The sequence below is a fragment of the Choloepus didactylus genome, chromosome 1 (assembly GCF_015220235.1).
Source record: "Choloepus didactylus isolate mChoDid1 chromosome 1, mChoDid1.pri, whole genome shotgun sequence".
Classification (NCBI taxonomy): Eukaryota; Metazoa; Chordata; class Mammalia; order Pilosa; family Megalonychidae; genus Choloepus; species Choloepus didactylus.
Genome location: NC_051307.1, coordinates 232809850 through 232835697, shown reverse-complemented (window position 1 = coordinate 232835697; position 25848 = coordinate 232809850). Strand labels below are relative to the sequence as shown.

The 25848-nt window shown below is 38.5% G+C and overlaps 1 protein-coding gene across 5 annotated transcripts in view; it reads right to left on the bottom strand.

Annotated features, from left to right (window-relative positions):
• Positions 1 to 25848, bottom strand: part of CNTN4 (contactin 4) — an 824548-nt gene that overhangs the window by 171429 nt on the left and 627271 nt on the right. For all 5 annotated transcript variants that reach the window (XM_037800525.1, XM_037800543.1, XM_037800528.1 and 2 more), the window contains 2 exons: positions 12045 to 12147; positions 8190 to 8374 (listed from right to left, as the gene is read on the bottom strand). In XM_037800525.1, the coding sequence (XP_037656453.1) occupies positions 8190 to 8374; positions 12045 to 12147 (288 nt within the window). The remainder of the gene's footprint in view (positions 1 to 8189; positions 8375 to 12044; positions 12148 to 25848) is intronic.

The window sequence follows — 25848 nt, the reverse complement described above, 5'->3', positions numbered from 1 at the left end:
TTGATTCAGCATTAGTTGTTTAAATTCCTGTATCTCACTTGAAGTGTATGTTTGTCCCTTTGACTGGGCTATAACTTTGTTTTTCTTAGTGTAGGTTGTAGTTTTCTGTTGTCTAGGCATCTGACCTCCCAGGCTACCCCAATCAGGTTTTCCCAGATGAGAACAGGCTCAGGTCACAGAAGGAGGAAATATTCAGTATCTGGTTTCCCTGATGGTATTTCTTAGAGGGCTGACACACCTGTGCTTTTCTGCCTGGCAGGTGCAACTGTCAGCCTGTCACCGGCTGGTGTAAGAGGGTGTGGCCTGTGGCAGTCCTCCCCCAGGCTTTGGGGTCTGATTCCGGTAAGGCAGGTAGTAGAGCTGGGCCCCTCTCTTTCCTCTTGGGAAGCTATGCCCCTTACAGAGATGTCATCTGCATATCAATAAGTTGTTTCTCTGACTCTGCTGATCAAAGTGTTTTGATTTTAAAATGGCTGATGCTGTCTTTACTGCAAAGTGCTGCGGGCTAAAAATGGCTGAGGTTTTCTCCCCAGAGAGAGAAAGGGACAGAAAAGCTCCCAGATTCACCCGTCAGCCAGAGATAGCACCTGATCCTCTGGGCTCTCCATCTTGAGACAGATATGTCCCCTGACTCTCCCAAGGTCAGTTGTCACCAATAGCCTCTGTGTGCTTGTTGGGGATTCACTGTCTGTATTAAGCGGTTAATATTAAAACCCCAGTTGGAGCTGGGCTGAGAGAGTGCTGCTCTCTAGCACCGCGAGGCTTCCGTGAGGGAGGGGCTCTCGGCTCTCGGCTCTCAGCGCGGGTCTGCAGTTTTTACTTACAGATTTTATCCTGCCGACTCAGGCATTCCTCCCAATTCAGGTTGGTGGATGATGAGTGGTCAGTCATGTTTGTCTCCTGCAGTTATTCCAGGTTATTTACCAGTTTTTTGGTCATTTATGAATTGCTCCGGGGGGGACTAACAGTCTTCCACTCCTCTCTATGCTGCCATCTTAGCTCCTCCACACATATGCACTTTGAAAAATATTACACTAAGGCATCAAGGCATCTAAATCTTGTACTGTTGGCAAGAAGCCTAGAGACTGAAAGCCAAACTTTTATCCCTTGAATTGAGGGGAGGTTAAACATGACGATGTCTCAAGTCCCTTCCTACTTCAATATGCTATGCCTTTAGAATGTTTCTTGAATTGACTGAATTCAATTATCTCCAGGTTTTTCTGCTAATTTGTGTTTCACTCAGACTAGCCTATCTGGTTACCTCATCTTTATGTAAGTTACATCTCACTTTTGCTTTTGGCAGTGACAGAGGAGATGTCATTAGGCCAACTGTTTCGCAGATAACAATGATAAACTCTGGATAAATTATAAAAATCAAGGATGTGAAGGCACTAGAAAGGAACCAAATGCAGGCATATTTCTATTAATAGGCATTCTTCAATAAACAATTGTAGGACATAATCTGTGAATCAGATAATGGGTAAGATGTGTGACTGTGCTTTGCATGCTGTAAATGTTATACAAATTTAGAGAACATTATCATTACCTCATGTCTTTCACCTAATATTTAAAGTCCTCTGCCATCTGGTCCCACTTAGTTCTCTAACTTTTTAACTACTCCCAGTGAACCCACAGTTCCTGTCAAATAAGGACCTTTGTGCTCAAATACAATAAGCTAGTACCAGCCCCTCCAGGAAGCCTCCCCTGATCAGCCAGTTGCAATCTCCCTGAACATGTACAGATTTTGGGCACCAACAGCATCGGTGTTTTGTGTCATTACTCATATGGTTTCTTTATGCTTTGGTTTAACTCAATTATTATCAATTTCTAAAAGCACACATTTTTTCTTTGCTACTGAGAAGTACTACAGTCAATTTGGAACTTTATAAAATGAGTATTGGAATAAAAACAATTAGACATCAGCAATATGTTCATTTTAAAAAAAGACCCTAAGATGAGTTCACTTGGCCCACTTCCAGCCAGATCAATGAAGCTGTTACTCTAACCTACCTACATTTCTTTCCTTCTTTCTTCTTGTTTTTTTAATCTTCAGCTCAGTTACTACCTAGTCTTTCCCTGAATCTGCTCTTACTGGGCTGCTCTTGTTCCCATAAACCTTCAGCCAAAAATACTACCAATCACGGATACTAATTTTTGGGATATCTTATGAGCATCACATTATGTACATTATTTTAAAACCTCATAACAACCTACAAGCTAAGTGGAATTATTCCTATTTTATAGACGAGGGCAAGAGACATTAAGGTCCAGATTTAGTAGGTGACTCAGTTAGGACTGACACACAGGCCTTCTTGGTTCCAAACTTTACAAGCTCTCAAAACATGTCTAACCTACCACCAGAGGTGACGGGAGTACTCTTTTGGACTTGTGGTTCCTAAAGTTTGGTCCAAGGACCACTGGGGACTCCCCAAGTCCCCTTCAGGGAGCCCTTGAAATCCTCCCTTTTCCAAATACATATCTGCGTGAGACTAGATTTCTTTATACATTCAACCAAAACAAAATATCATGACAAACTGAATACATAAGCAGATATAAGAATCCAACTTTCTTCTATTAAGTCAGACATTAGAGAAATTTCCATATGTATATATAAACGACGCCACTCTTCCCATTAAGTTTTATTTTTCTGGAAAAATATAGCATTCTTAAAATACAGTAACATACACATTAATTTACTAAAATAAATATATAAATATTTTCAAAATTTTTAGTTTAATTTTGAATATGGTATAGATAGATAGATATAACCCACAAAAACAAAAGCAGCTCTTTTGGGTATTCAAAAAATTTTAAGGGTGAAACAATTGGAGAACTGCTGCTCCAGACAAAGCACAGAAACTTTCAGACAAAGGAATTCATGTATGTAAAATTTGATACAACTAAATTTAAACAATAATCCTTGATGGGTAAAAACTGTAACAGTTATAGGCTGTCTCATATGGTAATAGAGAGACAGAGAGAGAGAGAGACCTGAATTGCATTTCAATGTATTTTTCTTCATATGGCTCTTTCATCCCTGGCTTGAAGTTGCCCATGCGGTGAAGACCTTATTTTCCCATCTGTGTATAACTTCCTACAAACCATTATTTACAACATGTTCTCAATGTGCACCCATTGAAAAATTACAGCAACACTTAACTGGAACTACCAGAAGAGGGGAAAGAAACAAAAATTGTACCTTAAGCGACATCCAGGGAAATTCTAAGGTCTCAGTATCAGTTCTGTGTAGGACAATTAAGCCAGACTACTGTTCTACTGTGAAATTACCTTATCTACTGTGTTCATTTTTTGGTCATTCTGTCCTTTAAGCCACTTTGCCGGGAAGAATGTTATCTCGTGATCACATACACACAGCACATCCATGGGGAAATTAGTATATTGTGCTACAAGATGCTTTTGTATTCACTTATTGATGACCTTAGAGATATTGAAACACCATTTGCACTGTCATCAAGCCCACAATTTGCATGTAGAGACAAAGGACTATAGCAAACGAGGTCTAGACATATAGTCGTACATTTAACTTGCCGGGGGTGGGGGGCTCTTTTGGACCCAATAATAAGGTGATCAATTTACGAAATTTGAAGTGAAAAAGACAATTGTTCATGTGGATGTTTGCATTTATGATATGGGGTGTGGTAAATATACAGAGCTTTTTCCTGGATGATTGATGGATATTTTTCCTTACCTATATCATTAAAATGTTTTACTGGCAGGAAAAGTAACAAATGTAGTAGGAGCAAAAAGATCAGTCCTAGTCATAGTTCTGACTCCCATTCATTGTATGAGCTTGGGCAAGTTATTTTTGTCTCTGGGCTTTATTTCCTTTATTTATAAAAATCAAAGTGCTGTCCCCAATAATCCCTACAGTTCATTCCAGCTCAAACATTACAGCATTCTATGAAATATAGCCTTGTTACTGCTCAAACATTATATTCCCCATTTCCTAATGATCAAGATGGCTTTACTCTCTTAACACTTATTACATATAGGGGAAATTGGACAAAAGCATTTAATGTCAGGTTCTTTTAGTTAACACTTCACTGTTCTGTAATTCCATTTGTCTATTTGTGCAAAAGGGAAGTGTCCATACAGACACAATGAAGTGGAAAGATGAGTAATTATCAAGTAAATTAAATCCATTTAATACTTCCCTCTTCTCTCTTCAAAGATAATTACCTTAACAGTCGCATTCTACTTTATGTAGACTGGCTACAATACCTGATGTGACAGCAAGGCGTTAGCTTTCCATAGAAGTGGGAATGCCTTTTCTTGGGTGTAATTTAATCTTCAGCTTCATTATAGCAGTTGGAAACAGCCTAGCATAGAGCAGGGGCTCTCAAAGCATGGTCCCTAGGCAAGAAGCATCAGCATCACTTCCAAACTTATTAGAAATGCAAATACTTCGGCCCTTACCACGGGGCTACCAAATCAGAAACTCTGGGTGTAGGGCTCAGTATTCTGTATTTTAATGACTTCCAAGTGATTCTGATGCACACTGAAGTTTGAGAAGCACTCATATGAAGAAAAGAGCTTGGTATTTGCAGTCAAGCTCTGTTTCTTACTGAGCTATGTAAACTTAAGTCATTTAACTCAATTTCTCTGGGAATCAGCATTCTTACCTTTAAACTGGGTAGCAGCAGGAATTAAATTAGAATGTCCTATTGGTTCTAACTCCAAAATATATCTCAAGTCTCACCACTTCTTTTCCTCCCTTGAGTCCAAGTCACCAACATTTCTCACCTAGATGGTGGCAATGGCCTCTGAACAGGTTGTCCTGCTCTTGTTCTTGGTTCCCTATGATCTATTTAGCACAAAGCTACCAGAGTGGTCTTTTAAAAGCCAAATCAGATTCTGTCACTCCACTGCTTAAAACCCTTAAATGGCATTCCATTATACTCAGAATAAAACCCAAACCATGGAGAGGTTTACAAAGTATGGTATAATCTGGTACCCTCTGACGTTTCCTACCTAATCTGCTACCTTCCCCTTACTCACTAGGACTGAGCCATAATCACTTCCTTGCTCCTCCTCAAACACATCAAGCAGTTTCCTGCCCCTGGACCTCTGTACTTCTTTACCTTTTATGTGGAAGGTGCTTCTTCTTGGATCACCGGCTCCTTCTCATCCTTCAGGTTACAGTTCAGACTCGAATTCTCAGACAAGTCTTCCCTGACTACATTATCCTATGTAGCCCTTCCCTATCACCCAGTTATTTTTAGTCATCTCATCCTAATTATTTTCATAATTCTTAATATAATATGAAATTTTCTAGTTCATTTATCTGTTTAAAAGTATATTGTGCATCAATCTCCAGTAGAATATAGGCTCCATGAGGGCAGAGATTTTGTCTGCCTCATGAGAGGCAATGAAAAATATTTGTTGAACCAATGAATAGTGTGTTAAAATCATTCTTGAAAATTTCTACCCTTAGTAACAAGATTTTAGGAAGTTCTTCAGGATGAAAAATGTGTGAAACAGCAGATTACAACTAGACCACACAGGTCAAATGTAGGTCATGGCAAAAACAAATTGGGGAAATGGGATAGGGTAAAAAAGTTCTAAACCTGAAGCCTACTGGTAGTATGTGGCTTCATCATCCTGAGACATGGGAGGTGGGAGCAACAAAATCATGCCCTGCAGGCCTTTGGAGGAAGGTTCGATGGTTTTAGTGCAAGAAGGAAAAATTTGCCGTTTTGTCATGTCAGAAACAGGAGTTAGCACATTTGTGGTTTCTGAATGGAGGGTTGATGAATGGAGTGCAACAATTTGGAACCATAAAAAAGAGAAGCAGGTTTCTAAATTCAAACTCCAATAGTTTCTAATCCCTGAGCACAGCATACCTTAATGATGTAAGAAATTCTCTTTTTTCAACAGAGACAGAATGTCCATGGATCAGTGACTGAGGCTGCTTTCTCCCCTCTTTGTGATCTACACAGTGATTTTAATTATAATAACTCATTTAAATTGGAGAACCAAGCAGCTGGATATTAGGAACACAGCACTGGGAAAACCCAATGGAGACTAAAAACTGACAGAAAAAAATGACAGCCTAACACTTATGTATAATTAAGTTCTCCAGTGACAACAGAAACAATTCAATAATTTCTGTGTCACTGATATGCTGGTTGAGAAAAAACAAAAGAATAAACATAGAGGCACCAGCCAAGTGCAATGAAAGTTAGATGATCTGACAAGTTTCTAACACCAGGGGTGGTTGACAACTGAGGTAAAGCTGAATTATCTTCAGAAAGCAGGCAGATTTCATCCTGTTTTTTTTCCCCATGCATGGCTGCAGATAACTCCATTTAAAAGAGAAACACTGTTGGAACCTGATTTCCATCTCCAGCTCAGGATCCCAGAAAAATATAAAAAAATAAAAAAAAATAAAAAACATTTCATGGCACAAGGCTGGAGGCCAGTGACAAGGTTGATTCTTTATAACAATAACTCTGTAGTATTCTTCTTCTAGTGCAGGAAACCTCTGACCCACTAGAAAGTACTTGAATAGCTATGCCAACCTCTGATTATAGAAAAGTTCACATCTTTTCAACATACTGAAAACGTGAAAATTACTTTATCCAATTTATTTGAGGAACTCAAACATTTAGGAATAACCTCCACTGAATTCAAGACTATTCAAATAAGAAGAAAACAGAGAACATTGGCTAATTACCTTAATATTTTCAGGTTGCCTCTATCTGGCATATGAGAAATAACTATTACATTGGTGAGAAAAAATGAACTCCAAAGAGTTAAAAAAATTGCAATTGGCATCTCACTGAATAAATCTGTAACCCTCAGCCTTACATTTTTTTCCAGTCAATTAACTGCGGTGTCTTTTGCTTTTCAACTAATCAAATAACATATATATATATCTATATATATAAAAATATAGTTTTTAAAAAAGCAAAGATGAAATACCATGTCTGTCATCTGGCTTGAATGGAGTTAGTCCTTAATCATTCTTGAAGAAAGATGAGTGATTAAGGAGAAGTGATGATTTTTTCCAAACAACTATTGCCCAGCTCATCATGTGAAGTACTTTCTAGAACTCGATCTGCTTTCTTGCCTCACTGCTCCCTCAGAGGTATGCAAGTCAAAAATGCTAAGTAAGATCATGCGGTAGGTTGGTGGTCAGTGCACGCTGGCTGATTTTGGGAATCTCCACCCAGTTTCCAAATGTGTTTCTAACAAAGCTTATATAACTGTTGAAGAAAATTCTTTGGCCAAATGTTAAAACCTAAAGGCATTTGTACTAGAATTCATGAAATAGACCTCTGTGGTATGAGTTATTGCAAGACAAGGTCATTTAAAGCTTTTGATAAAACTGGCCCATGCAGAAATACTCTCATTATTTAAGCATGCATTGTTGTTTTTTTAAACCATGCTTGAATATTTATCAATCTATAATGTTTATTTTCTATACCCCAGACAGATGGGATTTCAGCATGTTCCCGTTTGGCAGGATTCAATTTGCTTTCAAAATGCCTATCCAATGAAATCCTTTTCTGGATTTCAAATCATACCCCAACAGGGTTTCCAAGATAGGCCTGATTGCGGACCACGTGCTAGAGGTTTTACATTTATATTATGCTTGGATCAATGCCGATGATTTGATTGGAACAGGAGCAGCTGCACATAAAACGTCTTTGGGATGAGAAAGATTTGTCACGCTCCACTTTGATAAGAACTAAATTTGGACAGTGTGCATTTGGAAATGTTCATGGTACCACATTAAATCGCAACCAAACAGGAACAATTACAAAGGATTAACATTAGCCCCAAATGAAAATTCTAATGAATGAAAGCACAGAGCTTGAAAAAATAAATCAGGAGCAGGAATAACAAAATGTTTCCTGTGTCACGTTTGCAGCTTGATAGGAGGAAAAATAGGTTCCTTTGCAAGTGTGTTCACACTAATATCCATCCTCTAAACACATCAGCCTAATTTCTTCCTCTCTGCTCAGTTAACATCCTTGCCACCCACCCTCAGTCTCGACACCCAGACTCATCCAGGGAATGCTAATTATGTAGCAAACCACTGGCTTCATACAACCCTATTCTACACAATCCTTCTAAAAAAGCCTTAATTCAAAAGCCCTGCTTATAATTTTAAGACCAAAAAATTATGTAGCCCTGCAGATAAATTCGAATCACAAACTTACCATAAAAAGTCAACTGTCCCCTTGCGACGTTTTTCCCCCTTGAGTTTTCAGCCACACATTCATATAAACCAGCATCCTCCTGCTGAAAATTGGGGATTTCAAGAATTCCGTTTGACTTGTGTCTTCTAGCTTTCCTTGCTATTGGCTTTCCATCGGCTCTTCGCCAGATAATATTTGGTACTGGACTGATAGGAAGAATAAAAAGGAGAGAATCAAATTTGAGAATACTGTTCCCTTTTCTTTGAACCTAGGAAGAATGAAAAGGAGAGAATCAAATTCGAGAATACTGTTCCCTTTTCTTTGAACCTATGACCCTAATGACCCCTTCTTTCTTGGTTCTAAAACATAGAAGCTTGCGTTAGACAGCATTTCCCAAACCTCATTCATTCTCGTATTACTATTATGATTTTAACCATATCCATAACTCTAGCATTACTATATACGTAGTTTTTCTTAAAATCAAATAACTATTTTTTATCTTGAATAAGGTGTTCTAAATCTCCTCTACAATATTATCTCTAGAGTAAGTGCAGATTTTATATGCTTTCTATATTTTTCTAATACATACATATTAAAATAAAAATGTTAATGCATGTGGAGGATTAAAGATGGCTGCAAGTCCTTTTGACATGTCTCCCAATGAATGGGGTCTATGTCCCCTCCACCTTGGATCTGGGTGAGTTCTATGACTACTCTGACTACTAAAATAAAGCAAAAGTTATGTTGTGCTAGTTTACAGGTCCCGGCACTAAGACACTGGCAAGGTTCTACTTTTTGTCTCTCAGAACACTCTCTCTGGGAGCCCTGAGCCACCCTGTAAGGAGGCTGAATGCCCTGAGACTGCCAAGCAGGAGGGTACTCTGCATAAGGCTCTCAGCTGACAGGCGTAACCTTTCAGTATCCCCACCAAGACACTAGAACTGTGAGTGAGACTGCCCAGCTCATCTACCAGCTGAACATCACTGAAAGTACTCCACTAATATCACTGACAGCAAAAGAACCACCCAGCAAGGCCTGCCAAAATTCCTGACCTTCTAAATTGTGAGATATAATAAAACAGTTGTTGTATTAAGCTGCTAAATTTGTTATGAGGCAATAGTAAACAAAAATAATATGCTATTACAGATCTTCTTATGTACCAACAATGTAAGTATCCTACTTTGAGAAACACCCCAATAATGAAGAAATGATAGTAAAAATAACAAGCTCATAAAATCTTGGAGACACAACTTAGTTGTTGACAGAGAGGAAGGGTTTATTAAGGTACATTATTTTGGACAATATGGCTGGTCTCCTGTTGTTATTTATATTGAGATTCCTACCAACTTAGAGCAGTCCATTAGGAGGGTTGGTAATTGGAAGCCACCCCCCTCAAAGTGATTTGGGGAGAATTTACTTAAAGTAGTGAGATAAAGAAGGCAGCAATCTGTGGGTCTTTATGCACTCTCAAGGCATCTATCATCCCACATCCATAATGGTTACAAAAAATCTTAAATTGCGAGGAGGGCATCATTGAATCTGTAAATCAATGGTTTCGTGAGATAACCACTGCTTTTAAGACTGCAGCTTCCTAGCAGGGGATACAATTATTTACTTATTTATTTTCCACAAAAACTCATGCAGAGAAGTAATTAGACCAAAGACTTGCTAATCTTCTCTGGAAAATCTGAGACAGTATTTGAAAAATTAAAGCCATCAACTCTACTCTACTTGTTTTCGAAGTATTTTTCATTAGACCGTCACTAACTCAAAATGCAGAAAGGGCTCTATGAAAAATACATTATGGGTGTCTTTACATTTGATGAGATATACACTTAATATGTGCCTTTAGAATAACTGTAGTGTAGACATAGTCTTTCTGCTCTTAAGTAGGCAACGATGACGTGTTTCAGCAGCTGGATGTGCATACTCAAACATTTCTGTGTAGACTGGAGATGCCCAATTTGGATCTTTTGTTTTTATTCTAGTGCCATTCAAGCAGTGTGAATAGCATTTAATTCATGGCTCCCTTTGAAATGTGAACAACATGAATTTTGCTCTTTCCCAAAGACAGTTTTTCACCGTGTCACCTTGCAAAATTCACCAAATATAGACCTATATTCCTAGATTATCTAGTTACCTGCTTTCACCTTTTTCTGGATTGCTTTCCCTAATAAGGCAGGTTAGATTTGATTTCTTTTGGTTAAAGCTATGCGCAAAATCATTTTTCATGATGAGGTCTGTATAATCTTTGTGCATTTGAAAGAACAGATGGGGCCAATGTCTTTTAACACCCTGAAGTAGCTAGCTTGGCCTAATTCAATGTTTTCGATGTTTTTTGTGATCACTTGTTTCTATGTATGAATATAGATTTGGTTTTGGTAGAGATCTGATTAAAAATATTTTATATAGTGGGAACCTTTATGATTTACATACTTTTTCAACTTTTAATTTTTAAATATAATAGTTATTTGTTCTAGTTACAAAAGCAATATATACTCAATGCAGAAAATTTCAGAAACATGGAAAAGTACAAAGGATAAAAGAAAAAGGTATCCACAGTCCAACCAGCCAGAAATAATTACTACAATTATTTCAGTGTTTTCCTTCTTGTAGTATTTTTTAATGTGCATGTATACATACACTTTAAGATAAAAAAAAATGAGAGCATATCATACTGTTTAGCAATCTACTTTTATTCTCTGGGCAATCTATTACGGGTATTTTCTGTCTTATACTTGTTTTACAACTTGATTTTTAACATTTGGACAGTGCTCAATCCTGAAGCTATATCCTAATTTATTCCATATGGTAACATTTTCAGGACATAACAAATTATCAATGCATTGTACTGTACCAAAGTGAAGATACCACTGCAGCTTATATCACCAAGGCTTAAAAACATAGGAAAATAAAAATAGGCCCTCTTTTAGGGCTGAAAATATAATGAAAAAAAAAAGGAACATCTTTCTTCTATGGTTGCTCTAAAACACAAAAATCATGAGAAAACAGATTACATGCTGACACAGGGGTTGGGCGAGAGTTCTTGCGGCTGCCTTAGTCAGCACACAGGCATGGCAAGCAGCTAGGGAGTTACCAGCGGGTTACCTGGATAGATGGTGATGGGGAAGTGGAGGTGACATGGACCATTAAAATTCCCAGGTGTTCTAAAATTTCTTCCTTCGGATGATGGCTTATTGATGCCACACCTTTTCTGTTGATAACTGGCAAATAAAAAATCCCAACCAATCTGCATTTCATTTTCTTTATGCCCTCTGAAAAATACTCTGTGGAAAAGTTAGCTGGTTCCCAAGCAGACTTACCTACCGACTGAATAATAAAATTGCTAATAATCTTCAGGAAAATACATATAATCTTAGTGAATATCAGATCTCTCCTTTCTGTAGCCAGAGCAAAGGAAATCCAAAGGTCAGAGAAGAGACCAGCAATTTTAAAAGAAATTTGGGAAGTCTGATGCATCCTCTGTAGACTGGGGCCAGATATGAAAGTCCATATTTTTCCAAATAGTCAGCTTGACTGTACTTCAAATGATGGCCATTGTTTTTCTGTCATTCCAGGTTAGATAGTGTTCACATTACAGGTAATAATAATAGAAGAGAATGCTTTTTCAGAATTGCCCATTCTCTTCTCCTTTGTGGCCATGTCAACTGTGGCAGCCAATCCTTCTTGTGCCATTACACATTGTCTGTCCGTGGTGAGAGGGCAAAATCAAAGATGCATACACAGAATTACAAACAGAAAGCCTTGGCTTGTTTTTCAGTCACCTCAGAAACCATTGCTGTGAACAATGCAAAGAAAATTCTATACCTGCCCAGGCTGAAGGGAGGAAGGGGACAAAGAGAAACTAGAACTTACTTTCCCAAGGCAAAGCATTCCAGCTTTACCGTCGTTCCTTTTGCAGTTGGGACCGTTTCTGGGAATTGTACTTCTATTTTGGGCTCATATTCTCCCATCACCCCTGTGAAGAAACAAAGGAGCTAAATCTTGGAGATTCTTTTAAAACATACAGAAGTGTTTTTCTGTTAACGTAGGATGCTCCTATACATCATTATGTGCACAATTAATTCCTTCATTTAAAACATATCCTATCTCCAACAGCCATGAATTGTGGCTCTTCTCCCAGTTATTGCTAGAGGAAAATTTGTTTCACAGCACCACACCATCTGCTTGGATTAAATTCCCCATGCATGCAACTTCACTTCTGAAAAAGTTTTTTTTTTTTTTTTTTTTTTTTTTTACACGTAGTCATGGAAATTTAAAAAAGGAGGAGGATCACCAGGAAAATCAAATAAATTACCCTTTTGGAAACAAACTGCAGAAAATTTAAAAATATTTTTAAAAACTTGCATGATTATTCTTTGCATAACCAGGTTGTAGGTACAAGTTTTACTTTGTCTTTCACTTCTGAATTAATTGAAAATTGGTATATGCAAGGTTATCTCAAATGCTTGTATTTGCGTTATATTCTGAACCAATGAAAAAATAATTATAGGAAACAATTATAGAAAACACCTTTAAAATATATACCTTGAAGGTCATATTCTCCCACTTTTCCCAAATCCCAGAAAATGATTGCTCCATTATAGGCAAGGTACCATGGTCTAAAAACAAAGCCCATGCTTTATCATATCATTAATACTTATCAATTTTTATCAAAGCATTCTTGGCCCTGTCCACCACAGCTCTAATTGTCTCAATATATTTATTCCTATTCAATTTTTGGTAATTTTCCATGGTCTGATTCAACTGTACTAATACAAAGTTTGGAAATATCTAGCTAACTAAAACTAATAAAACTCTCTGTTTCATTTCTCCTTTAGGTTTCCCACAGTCAGAGGAAAAAGAGATGGAAGGATTCAGAAGAAAAGGCTAAATAATAAGGCATGGTGGAAAAGAGGCAATAACAAAGTAAAATGATTCCACTCGTTTTGCAGAGGTGATTCTTTCCTTCTCTGATTTCAGAGTCTGAGAAGCATTAAGGGGATCTCCTCAACTGTGGGGGGGTGGTGGTGGTGGTGGAAATCAAAACTAAGTATTGGATAACCCACAAGCCAGCTAGGTTTCCCAGGAGGTATGTCCTCAAGGTACAGACTTGAACATGTTTCTTTTTTTTCTTTCGTAGAATTACAGGGAGTGTTGGATTTGGAAGAGATCTGTGGTAGGTTGAGTTATACACCCTAAAAAACACATGTTCTTAATCTTAATCCACCTCCCTATGGGTGTGAACCCACTGTAAATAGCACTGTTTAAAGATGCTATTTTTAGTTAAGTTGTAGTGAGCTGAACCAGGATGGGTTTTAATCCATATTACAGGATTAAGAAAGCCACAAGGAGGAGCTAGACACCAGAAGTCAGTGGAAACCAGAGGAACTTTGAGAACTTTCATGCGACTGGAAGGTCAAGGTGCCTCTGGGACTGGTGCAAAGCAGCACCAGAAGACAGTACCGATCCCAGGAGAAATGAAGCCTTGTTACCTGTGGAATTCCCCTTGTTTAAGCCAACCCATGGTGTGGTATTTGTTATAGCTTCTCAGGCAAACTAAGACAGGACCTTTGAGATAATTTCGTTCAGCATTCTTACTCTTGACATTCCCAGATGCGTACCTTTCTAAAGAGAGGCTCCATCACTAGCAACATGTTCTTGAAAGGATGCTTACCCCTCAAAAGGTTACAATCACAACTGTTAACCTATCCCTACCTATTACAATCAAGCTGTAATCTCAGTAGGGTTAAACAGTTTGTCTTTGGTCCTGCAGCAAACTAGTTAGTGTTCAAGTTGCAACTCAGGTCCCTGACTCCTCATCTTTATCCTTGACTACAGCCTCCCACCTGTGCAATGAATAAGATTTTAAAGCTACATTAAAATACATGAAATCCATGCTCAACAAGTTTAGTTACAAAATCATTCCTCCTTCTTTGACTAACCTCTGCCCTCTGAGTTCTCTTGTACCTAAGTCTGGTTTGGCTTCCTCTGAGCATTTGCCACAAAGGTGGACCAGTAAAGAAGCGGCACATACTAACGATGGTGTTCACACACAGCTGCTGAACTTGCTAACAAACAGCTTGTACTGTTGAATCATCGTCCCATAAATATCAGTAGTATGACTCCGAGAGCAGCAAGCAAGTTAACACCTTCTAGTGTGCTGTATGTGGCTATGTATTCTGAGAGCAGTGTTAATTAAAAAAAGGATTGCCTTGAGAGAAAGAGGACTTTCGTCTTCCCTGGAAATCAAGACATTCTGCGTTGTGATATATAACGTGTTTGAGGGAGATGAGACAAAAAGGTTAAAAGTAAAAGGACAAGGATGTCTTAGCAGCGATCAATTTTTCCCCCTGCCTCCCTTTTTCTATAAATATTACATATAAGTTTGTGTTTCTTTAATCGGTTATGAAAGATATGCCAAGGAGCATATATATCTCACACAACACTGTTCTGAGCAACCGAAATATCACTGGCAATAAGACTCAGTGTCCCAAATCCCCTGACCTGTTATCTCCTCATGCTCAAATCCTACCTATGAAGGCCCCTTTTTCCACTGCTTTCCCCTCTCCTCTGTACTCTTTATACTCTAGTCCACAGTGGTCTTTAAATGACCAGAAAATATCAAAGTCTCTTTTGCCCCAGTTCCTGCTGTCTTCTATGACTTTATTTTAAAACAAGTTTATTGAGGCACATTTTACATACTACAAAATTCACCAATGTTAAGTGTAGAAGTCAGTGATTTTTAGTTAGTTTACCAAATTGTGCAACCATCATCATAATCCAGTTTTAGAAAATTTTCATCATGTCACCAAGACTCCTCACGGCCATTTATAGTTAATTCCTGTTCCCTGTCCTAGCTCCAGGCAACTGTTAATCTATTTTCTATCTCTATAGATTTGTCTTTTCTGGACATTTCATATACATGGAATCATACAATATGTGGTCTTTTGTCCAAGTTCTTTCACTTAGCATAATGCTCTTCAGGTTCATCAATGCTGAGCATATATCAGTACTACTTTTTTATTGCCGAATACTAACTCATCATATGTAGATGCCATATTTTCTTTAAGTTTTCACTGGTGGATGGACATGTTAGTTTTTGGCTAAGATGAATAATGCTTCTATGACATTTCATGCAAGTCTTTTTGTGGACATATATTTCCATTTCTCTTGTTTTCTCAAGGAACTTTCCATTGATGACTTTTTCTCTTGCTTCAGGTGTCAGCTCAAATGACACCCTCCTCAGAGAAGTCTTTTCTGATGACTCTACCCAAAATAGGTCTGTACTATCGTTCTCTATTAACATTTTTCTTCCTTCCTGTAGCATTGCGATTTGTTAATTCTCTTGCTTGTTCATGTTTTCAGTGTCTGTCTTCCATCTAGATTGTAAAATGAATGACAACAAGTAATGTATCTGTCTTTTTTCATAGCTTTATTATAGCTTCTGGTACAGTCTTTTTACTTAATAGATGCTCAGTAAATAATGACTGACATAAAACATTTTACATATCAACTTCTGGGTACTTCTTGAATAGCATTACTATTTTATATCATCTTCATAGCTATTCATATACATGTCATCGCTTCTGCTGTATTTCCGCCTCCTTGAGGGATGAAAATCCTTCTGATTTTTCTTCCTGTATCCCTCAAAAATCATAGCTCACTATCAGGTATATAGAAAAAATGTGATGATTAGGAACTTGTAAGGGAGGAAGTGATTTAGGGTTTGATGCTGTCACTCATAATAGCCATTTAGGCAAATATGTACTTCTTTACAGGCATGAAACTCATTTTTAAAGTATCATTGCAGCTTCTAGCATGTGTTCTCTGACTTGAGATAATCTTTCATGAAAATGACCTTTGTAGGTTGTTTATGTGTTCATACCAAGTGATTTCTGGGTTGATATACAGTGATCCTATATTTATGGTGAAGCTGTATGAATATCAGAAGAGATCAGTAATAATACAGATTAACCTGTAGATATGAATCAGAGATGGGATGGCATAGTTTTCACTTTAAATTCTTTAACGAATTTTCATTGTTTATAAAGATTGTCCTAAAAAAATGAAGGGAGCAATTTTCTTCAACTATATTATGAATTTTTTTTTTTTTTTGGAACACCTGTGAACAGTTCCATTTAATTTGGTTACATCTGGCACAGTCTATGTTTATATTTGACTCTTTCTTCCATTTAAACTATTTCGGCCTTTATTTTCTACATTAAATTTTAAAAGCTGCTCCCTTTTTATTTTTTAAGAAACAAAAGTCCCCTTAAAACAGGAGTGCATTTTTCAAGCCATTGCTCTCACCACCTGTATACTTTTGAACTTAATTGAGCTACAGCTGCTCTGTTGATTTACAGAACAGTTAGCCCAAAAGAGCAAGGCTATTGATTGCATTATTCCACAACCCTTTTTCCATTTGCAAACTATTTAAAAAGCTGAAAAGATACAAAGGTCGAGCAATAAATACAGAACGAAGGCAATGTAGAAGAACTAAGGGAGCACATAGAATACAGATCGGATCAACCAGGGTTTGCCATCTCAGCTTACTCCCTCTTCCTTGCGTGAAATGCCTGATCTGCCTATAGAGACAACTCTTGCTTTCGATTCTACATGGAGACTTCTATACTTACCTATAATTTTAAACATAAAGGAAAAAGTCTTAATCCATTAAAATGCTTTGTCAATGCTTTCTATTTTTTTATCATCATTTTATTGAGATATATTCACATACCACGCAGTCATACAAAACAAATCGTACTTTCGATTGTTTACAGTACCATTACATAGTTGTACATTCATCACCTAAATCAATCCCTGACACATTCATTAGCACACACACAAAAATAACAAGAATAATAATTAGAGTGAAAAAGAGCAATTGAAGTAGAAAAGAACACTGGGTACCTTTGTCTGTTTGTTTCCTTCCCCTATTTTTCTACTCATCCATCCATAAAGTAGACAAAGTGGAGTGTGGTCCTTATGGCTTTCCCAATCCCATTGTCACCCCTCATAAGCTACATTTTTATACAACTATCTTCGAGATTCATGGGTTCTGGGTTGTAGTTTGATAGTTTCAGGTATCCACCACCAGCTACCCCAATTCTTTAGAACCTAAAAAGGGTTGTCTAAAGTGTGCATAAGAGTGCCCACCAGAGTGACCTCTTGGCTCGTTTTGGAATCTCTCTGCCACTGAAGCCCATTCCACTTCCCTTCACATCCCCCTTTTGGTCAAGAAGATGTTCTCCATCCCACGATGCCGGGTCTACATTCCTCCCCGGGAGTCATATTCCACGTTGCCAGGGAGATTCACTTCCCTGGGTGTCTGATCCCACGTAGGGGGGAGGGCAGTGATTTCACCTTTCAAGTTGGCTTAGCCAGAGAGAGAGGGCCACATCTGAGCAACAAAGAGGCATTCAGGAGGAGACTCTTAGGCACAAATATAGGGAGGCCTAGTCTCTCCTTTGCAGCAACCGTCTTCCCAAGGGTAAAACTTATGGTAGAGGGCTCAACCCATCAAACCACCAGTCCCCTATGTCTGTGGTCATGTTAGCAACCATGGAGGTGGGGTAGGCGAATACCCCTGCATTCTCCACAGGCTCCTCAAGGGGGCACTACATCTTTTTTTTTTTCCCTTGTTTTTCTTTTCTTTCTTTTTTTTTTTTAACTTTCCCTTCTTTTTTAAATCAACTGTATGAAAAAAAAAGTTAAAAAGAAAACAAACATACAATAAAAGAACATTTCAAAGAGACCATAACAAGGGAGTAAGAAAAAGACAACAAACCTAAGATAACTGCTTAACTTCCAACATGTTCCTACTTTACCCCAAGAAAGTTACATAATATAGCAACCTTTCTGTGAACTTGTTCCTACTATATCCATCAGAAATTAACAGACCATAGTCATTTCTGGGCATCCCCAGAACGTTAAATAGCTTATCTGTTCTTCTTGGATTATTGTTCCCCCTTCCTTAATTGCTCTCTACTGCTAGTTCCTCTACATTCTACATTATAAACCATTTGTTTTACATTTTTCAAAGTTCACATTAGTGGTAGCATATAATATTTCTCTTTTTGTGCCTGGCTTATTTCGCTCAGCATTATGTCTTCAAGGTTCATCCATGCTGTCATATGTTTCACCAGATCGTTCCTTCTTACTGCCGCGTAGTATTCCATCGTGTGTATATACCACATTTTATTTATCCACTCATCTGTTGAAGGACAATTGGGTTGTTTCCATCTCTTGGCAATTGTGAATAATGCTGCTATGAACATTGGCGAGCAGATATCTGTTCGTGTCACTGCTTTCCGATCTTCCGGGTATATACCGAGAAGTGCAATCGCTGGATCGAATGGTAACTCTATATCTAGTTTTCTAAGGAACTGCCAGACTGACTTCCAGAGTGGCTGAACCATTATACAGTCCCACCAACAATGAATAAGAGTTCCAATTTCTCCACATCCCCTCCAGCATTTGTAGTTTCCTGTTTGTTTAATGGCAGCCATTCTAACCGGTGTTAGATGGTATCTCATTGTGGTCTTAATTTGCATCTCTCTAATAGCTAGTGAAGCTGAACATTTTTTCATGTGTTTCTTGGCCATTTGTATTTCCTCTTCAGAGAACTGTCTTTTCATATCTTTTGCCCATTTTATAATTGGGCCGACTGTACTATTGTCATTGAGTTGTAGGATGTCTTTGTATATGCAAGATATCAGTCTTTTGTCAGATACATGGTTTCCAAAAATTTTTTCCCATTGAGTTGGCTGCCTCTTTACCTTTTTGAGAAATTCCTTTGAGGTACAGAAACTTCTAAGCTTGAGGAGTTCCCATTTATCTATTTTCTCTTTTGTTGCTTGTGCTTTGGGTGTAAAGTCTAGGAAGTGGCTGCCTAATACAAGGTCTTGAACATGTTTTCCTACATTATCTTCTAGGAGTTTTATGGTACTTTCTTTTATATTGAGATCTTTGGTCCATTTTGAGTTAATTTTTGTGTAGGGGGTGAGGTAGGGGTCCTCTTTCATTCTTTTGGATATGGATATCCAACTCTCCCAGCCCCATTTGTTGAAAAGACCATTATGGCTCAGTTCGGTGACTTTGGGGGCCTTATCAAAGATCAGTTGGCCATAGATCTGAGGGTCTGTCTCTGAATTCTCAATTCGATTCCATTGATCTATATGTCTATCTTTGTGCCAGTACCATGCTGTTTTGGCAACTGTGGCTTTATAATAAGCTTCAAAGTCAGGGAGTGTAAGTCCTCCCACTTCGTTTTTCTTTTTTAGAGTGTCTTTAGCAATTCGAGGCATCTTCCCTTTCCAAATAAATTTGATAACTAGCTTTTCCAAGTCTGCAAAGTAGGTTGTTGGAATTTTGATTGGGATTGCATTGAATCTGTAGATGAGTTTGGGTAGAATTGACATCTTAATGACATTTAGCCTTCCTATCCATGAACATGGAATATTTTTCCATCTTTTAAGGTCCCCTTCTATTTCTTTTAGTAGAGTTATGTAGTTTTCTTTGTATAGGTCTTTTACATCTTTGGTTAAGTTGATTCCTAGGTACTTGATTTTTTTAGTTGCTATTGAAAATGGTATCTTTTTCTTGAGTGTCTCTTCAGTGTGTTCATTTCTAGCATATAGAAACATTACTGACTTATGTGCATTAATCTCGTATCCCGCTACTTTGCTAAATTTGTTTATTAGCTCTAGTAGCTGTATCGTCGATTTCTCAGGGTTTTCTAGATATAAGATCATATCATCTGCAAACAATGACAGTTTTACTTCTTCTTTTCCAATTTGGATGCCTTTTATTTCTTTGTCTTGCCGGATTGCCCTGGCTAGCACTTCCAGCACAATGTTGAATAACAGTGGTGACAGCGGGCATCCTTGTCTTGTTCCTGATCTTAGAGGGAAGGCTTTCAGTCTCTCACCATTGAGTACTATGCTGGCTGTGGGTTTTTCATATATGCTCTTTATCATGTTGAGGAAGTTTCCTTCAATTCCTACCTTTTGAAGTGTTTTTATCAAAAAGGGATGTTGGATTTTGTCAAATGCTTTTTCAGCATCTATTGAGATGATCAATTGACTTTTCCCTTTCGAGTTTTTAATGTGTTGTAATACATTGATTGTTTTTCTTATGTTGAACCATCCTTGCATGCCTGGAATGAACCCCACTTGGTCATGGTGTATGATTTTTTTAATGTGTCTTTGGATTCGATTTGCAAGTATTTTGTTGAGGATTTTTGCATCTATGTTCATTAGGGAGATTGGCCGGTAGTTTTCCTTTTTTGTAGCATCTTTGCCTGGTTTTGGTATTAGATTGATGTTAGCTTCATAAAATGAGTTAGGTAGTGTTCCATTTTCTTCAATGTTTTGAAAGAGTTTGAGTAAGATTGGTGTCAGTTCTTTCTGGAAAGTTTGGTAGAATTCCCCTGTGAAGCCATCTGGCCCTGGGCATTTATTTGTGGGAAGATTTTTGATGACTGATTGGATCTCTTTGCTTGTGATGGGTTGGTTGAGGTCTTCTATTTCTTCTCTGGTCAGTCTAGGTTGTTCATATGTTTCCAGGAAATTGTCCATTTCTTCTACATTATCCAGTTTGTTGCCATACAGTTGTTCATAATATCCTCTTATAATTTTTTTAATTTCTTCAGGATCTGCAGTTATGGCACCTTTTTCAGTCATTATTTTGTTTCTATGGGTCTTCTCTCTTTTTGATTTTGTCAGTCTAGCTAGGGGCTTGTCAATCTTGTTGATCTTCTCAAAGAACCAACTTTTGGTGATATTTATCCTCTCTATTGTTTTTTTGTTCTCTATGTCATTTATTTCTGCTTTAATCCTTGTTATTTCTTTTCTTCTACTTGGTTTGGGATTGGTTTGCTGTTCATTTTCTAGCTTCTTCAGTCGATCCATTAGTTCTTTGATTTTGGCTCTTTCTTCCTTTTTAATATATGCGTTTAGTGCTATAAATTTCCCCCTTAGCACTGCTTTTGCTGCATCCCATAGGTTTTGGTATGTTGTGTTCTCATTTTCATTCGTCTCTATATATTTAGCAATTTCTCTTGCTATTTCTTCTTTAACCCACTGATTGTTTAGGAGTGTGTTGTTTAACCTCCAGGTATTTGTGAAGTTTCTAAGTCTCTGATGGTTATTGACTTCTAATTGTATTCCATTGTGGTCAGAGAATGTGCTTTGAATAATTTCAATCCTTTTAAATTTATTGAGGCTTGTTTTATGTCCCAGCATATGATCTATTCTGGAGAAAGTTCCGTGAGCACTAGAAAAGTATGTGTATCCTGGTGATTTGGGATGTAATGTCCTGTATATGTCTGTTAAATCTAATTCATTTATCAGATTGTTTAGGTTTTCAATTTCCTTATTGGTCTTCTGTCTGGTTGATCTATCTATAGGAGAGAGTGATGTGTTGAAGTCTCCCACAATTATTGTGGAAACATCAATTGCTTCCTTTAGTTTTGCCAGTGTTTCTCTCATGTAGTTTGTGGCACCTTGATTGGGTGCATAGACATTTACGATTGTTATTTCTTCTTGCTGAATTGCCCCTTTTATTAGTATGTAGTGGCCTTCTTTGTCTCTCAAAACATCCCTGCATTTGAAGTCTATTTTATCTGAGATTAATATTGCTACACCTGCTTTCTTTTGGCTGTAGCTTGCATGAAATATTTTTTTCCATCCTTTCACTTTCAGTTTCTTTGTGTCCCTATGTCTAAGATGAGTCTCTTGTATGCAACATATTGATGGTTCATTTTTTTTTGATCCATTCTGTGAATCTATATCTTTTAATTGGGGAGTTTAATCCATTTACATTCAACGTTATAACCGTGAAGGCATTTCTTGAATCGGCCATCTTATCCTTTGGTTTATGTTTGCCATATTTTTCCCTCTTTCTATTATCCTTTATTGTACCCATACCGAATCTCTTTAGTACTGAACCTTTCTCCAAGTCTCTCTGTCCTGTCTTTGTTTCTCTGTCTGTAGGGCTCCCTTTAGTATCTCCAGTAGGGCAGGTCTCTTGTTAGAAAATTCTCTCAGCATTTGTTTGTCTGTGAAAAATTTAAGCTCTCCCTCAAATTTGAAGGAGAGCTTTGCTGGATAAAGTATTCTTGGCTGGAAATTTTTCTCACTCAGAATTTTAAATATATCGTGCCACTGCCTTCTTGCCTCCATGGTGGCTGCTGAGTAGTCAGTACTTAGTCTTATGTTGTTTCCTTTGTATGTGGTGAATTGCTTTTCTCTTGCTGCTTTCAGAACTTGCTCCTTCTCTTCTGTGTTTGACAGTGTGATCAGTATATGTCTCGGAGTGGGTTTATTTGGATTTATTCTATTTGGAGTTCGCTGAGCATTTATGATTTGTGTATTTATGTTGTTTAGAAGATTTGGGAAGTTTTCCCCAACAATTTCTTTGAATACTCTTCCTAGACCTTTACCTTTTTCTTCCCGTTCTGGGACACCAATGAGTCTTATATTTGGACATTTCATATTATCTATCATATCCCTGAGGTCCATTTTGATTTTTTCAATTTTTTTCCCCATTCTTTCTTTTATGCTTTCATTTTCCATTCTGTCATCTTCCAGGTCTCTGATTCGTTGTTCAACTTCCTCTAGTCTTGTACTATGAGTGTCCAGAATCGTTTTAATTTGGTCAAGTTTCTTTAATTTCCATGAGATCATCCATTTTTTTAATTTAGTCTTGCAATGTCTTCTTTATGCTCTTCTAGAGTCTTCTTGATTTCCTTTATATCGCGTACTATGGTCTCATTGTTCATCTTTAGTGCTTTGAGTAGCTGCTCTAGGTGCTGTGTCTCTTCTGGTCTTTTGATTTGGGTGCTTGGGCTTGGGTTATCCATATCATCTGGTTTTCTCATATGCTTTATAATTTTCTGTTGTTTTTGGCCTCGTGGCATTTGCTGAACTTGATAGGGTTCTTTTAGGGTTTGTAGACCTATTGAAGTCCTTATCTCTAAATTATCAGATCTACAGCTTCGTGGAATACACTTTCTCTAACTAACCAGCAAGTGGCGTCCACGAGCCACCTGTTCTCCACAAGCCAGTTCTCCCCTGCTTAGCCTTTTTGGTGAGTGGGGGAGTAAGTCTTGTGGGGCCCAATTGGTGTACCAAGCTTGCGTGTGTAGTTGGTGTTGCCTGCCCTGTATGTGGGGCGTGTTTCTGGGCAGTCGGGGAGGGAGGGTGGCCCTAACAATCAAATCTCCCTGGTGATCCTAGAGTTTTAAAGCTGCTGCAATAGTCTAATCCTTCAGTTCAGTCCTGCCACAGTTTGTCTCTGCCACTGACCCACTAGTCCTTGGTATTGGCGTATGGCTCCTGAGACTTGCAAGTGGGCCCCTCTTCCAGGCTGTGCACCCCAGGTCCTCTGTTGAGGGATGACTGTGCTATGTCACAGGTGAGTGCCGTCCTCCCAGGGCAGTTCTGGGCTGCTGGGCTTTGTAGGGAGGCTCCCAGTCTGCTCAAATGATGGCTGAATGGGGCTTTGTTAATTCACACTGCTCCACCTTCCCAACTCTGGGACAATCAGCTGAGGTTGCAGGGAAGGCTAATGTCCACACCCAGTTTTGTGGTGTGTGCCTGTTATTTGAAGCACTTCCGTCACACTGGGTTGTCTGGGGCAGCTCTGGGCTATGGGGCTGGCGATGGGCAGGAGTGTTTCCTGTCCACCAGGATGGTGGCTGTGAGCGGACACCCCCCTTTTCTTGGGAAGTTGTGGTGTTTAGTGAATTTTCTCAGCCACTGGATTATTGCCTTTTGTCTCAGAGCTCTCTGAGTTCTGCTCTTGCCTTGACGTGCCCAAACTGCAATTCTTTGAAGCTTTCTGTATTGGGCTTCTTAGAGTAAGTGTTTTAGAAAAAGAAAAAAGGAATAAAAAAAAAAAAAAAAAAAAAAGGGCCCTCCTCAGAGATCTAATGGGTTATTGAAATGCTAACAGACAAAGCAGCCAGGGCCATTAAGGAAAGGTCCACAGGGCAGAGAGATCAGCTTTTCTTCGGGATTTGCATATGCGCCTCAAGGCCTGAGCTCCACCCTTCCCCTTTCTGTGTTCACCAGAACTCCAAAAATCCTCTGCTTTTATTTTGGATTTTTTCGTGTTGTTTTTTTTTTCTATGCCTGTCTCCTCTCTGCTGGGCTGGCTGCTCTCAGATTCTCTGGTGTCTGGTCTCAGTCTATCTATGGTTGGAGTTTGGATCAGTAGAATGAGTTTCCGATAAGGGCTGCCACTGCAGTTCTCCCTTCTCCTTCCCGGAGCTGACAGCCCCTCCTCCCACGGGACTGAGCCTGGCAGGGAGGGGCGCGGGTCCCCTGGCCGCAAAAACTTACAGATTTCGCTGATCTCAGCAGTTCGACATTTTCATGAGTGTTGTATGAAGTATGCCCAAAGACAGATTGCTCTGTGGTGTCCAGTCCACGCAGTTCCTGACTTTCTACCTACTTTCCTGGAGGAGTAACTAAAACATACAGCTCACCAGTCTGCCCGCTTTCTATTTTTTGAAGTAAGGGAGCCAGTATAACAGTAAGTGAAAGTTACAGCACTTGCAATTGCATCCACCAAAGTCTTCAGAAGACAGGGTTTTAGCTTTATTTCTATTCCAAGGAATTCGCTCAATAAATATTCATTTAGCATCTACCACAAGCCATGTGCTGTGCCTACAATGGAGTGTGCACAGGTTGAGTAACACAGACCTGATCCTTATCATTACATTTATAGGGTATTCTTTTCCAGTGCATTGCACAGCGATGTGGCACAGTTAGACAGTGATAAACTCCTTACTGAATAACTGAAAGAACTTCATTTCCTGAGGAAGAGACAGCTAGAAATTCCTAGACAGTTTTTCCAAATCAGTGGTTCTCAAACTTTAAATCAGCTGTAGGGCTTGAGTTTCTGATTAAGCCAGGGAGGTGGTCTGAGAATCTGCATGTCTAACAAGTTCCCAGGCGATGTTGATGCTATTTGTCCAAAGAATAAAATTTGAGAACATCTTTCCTAACCAAGAATTGTTAAGCCAAAGCAAGAATTGCTTCTGACATTAACAGACATCCCCCATGGGCTAGTCATTGGGAGAGGACTTGTAATGAGTTGCACCAGGGACAATGCCCATGAGGAGCCTGGACTGGAGACAACCTTGTAGCAATGATTGCCCCCTTTCAAAACCCAGACTATATTAAGGTTGATGCTGATGTCTGTAAGAACAGAGAACTTAACAAAATAACTGGCAATTTACAGAACATGAAAAAGAAATCAGCCACACACAGTGCTTGTTTAACTACAATTTGCAGAGCGCTGTGTTGGCAGAAGGAGGCCAGTTTGTAGAGTTGCATGCCATAAGATTTTGCCAACACCTGCCTTAGCTGGAATCTGTGCTTGCTAAATTAAACCACAGAAAGGACTTTTACCAACTGCCACAGAGTGGGATTTTCTTGGAAAAAAATAAAAGGCAAAAACTTTGATTTTAAATTTTAATTTAAATATACCTGCTTTAATTCTCCACTCTCCCTAAAATGGCATCACCCCTGCTCCCAGATTGCAATTAGGTTTCTCAACTAGACTATAATCTGTGAGGGTATAGAGAGACCTTTGTACTCCTAGTGAAAAAGTATAGTGCCTAGAATACAACAGGTGCTCAATAAATATTTGTTGGTTAAGTGAAGGA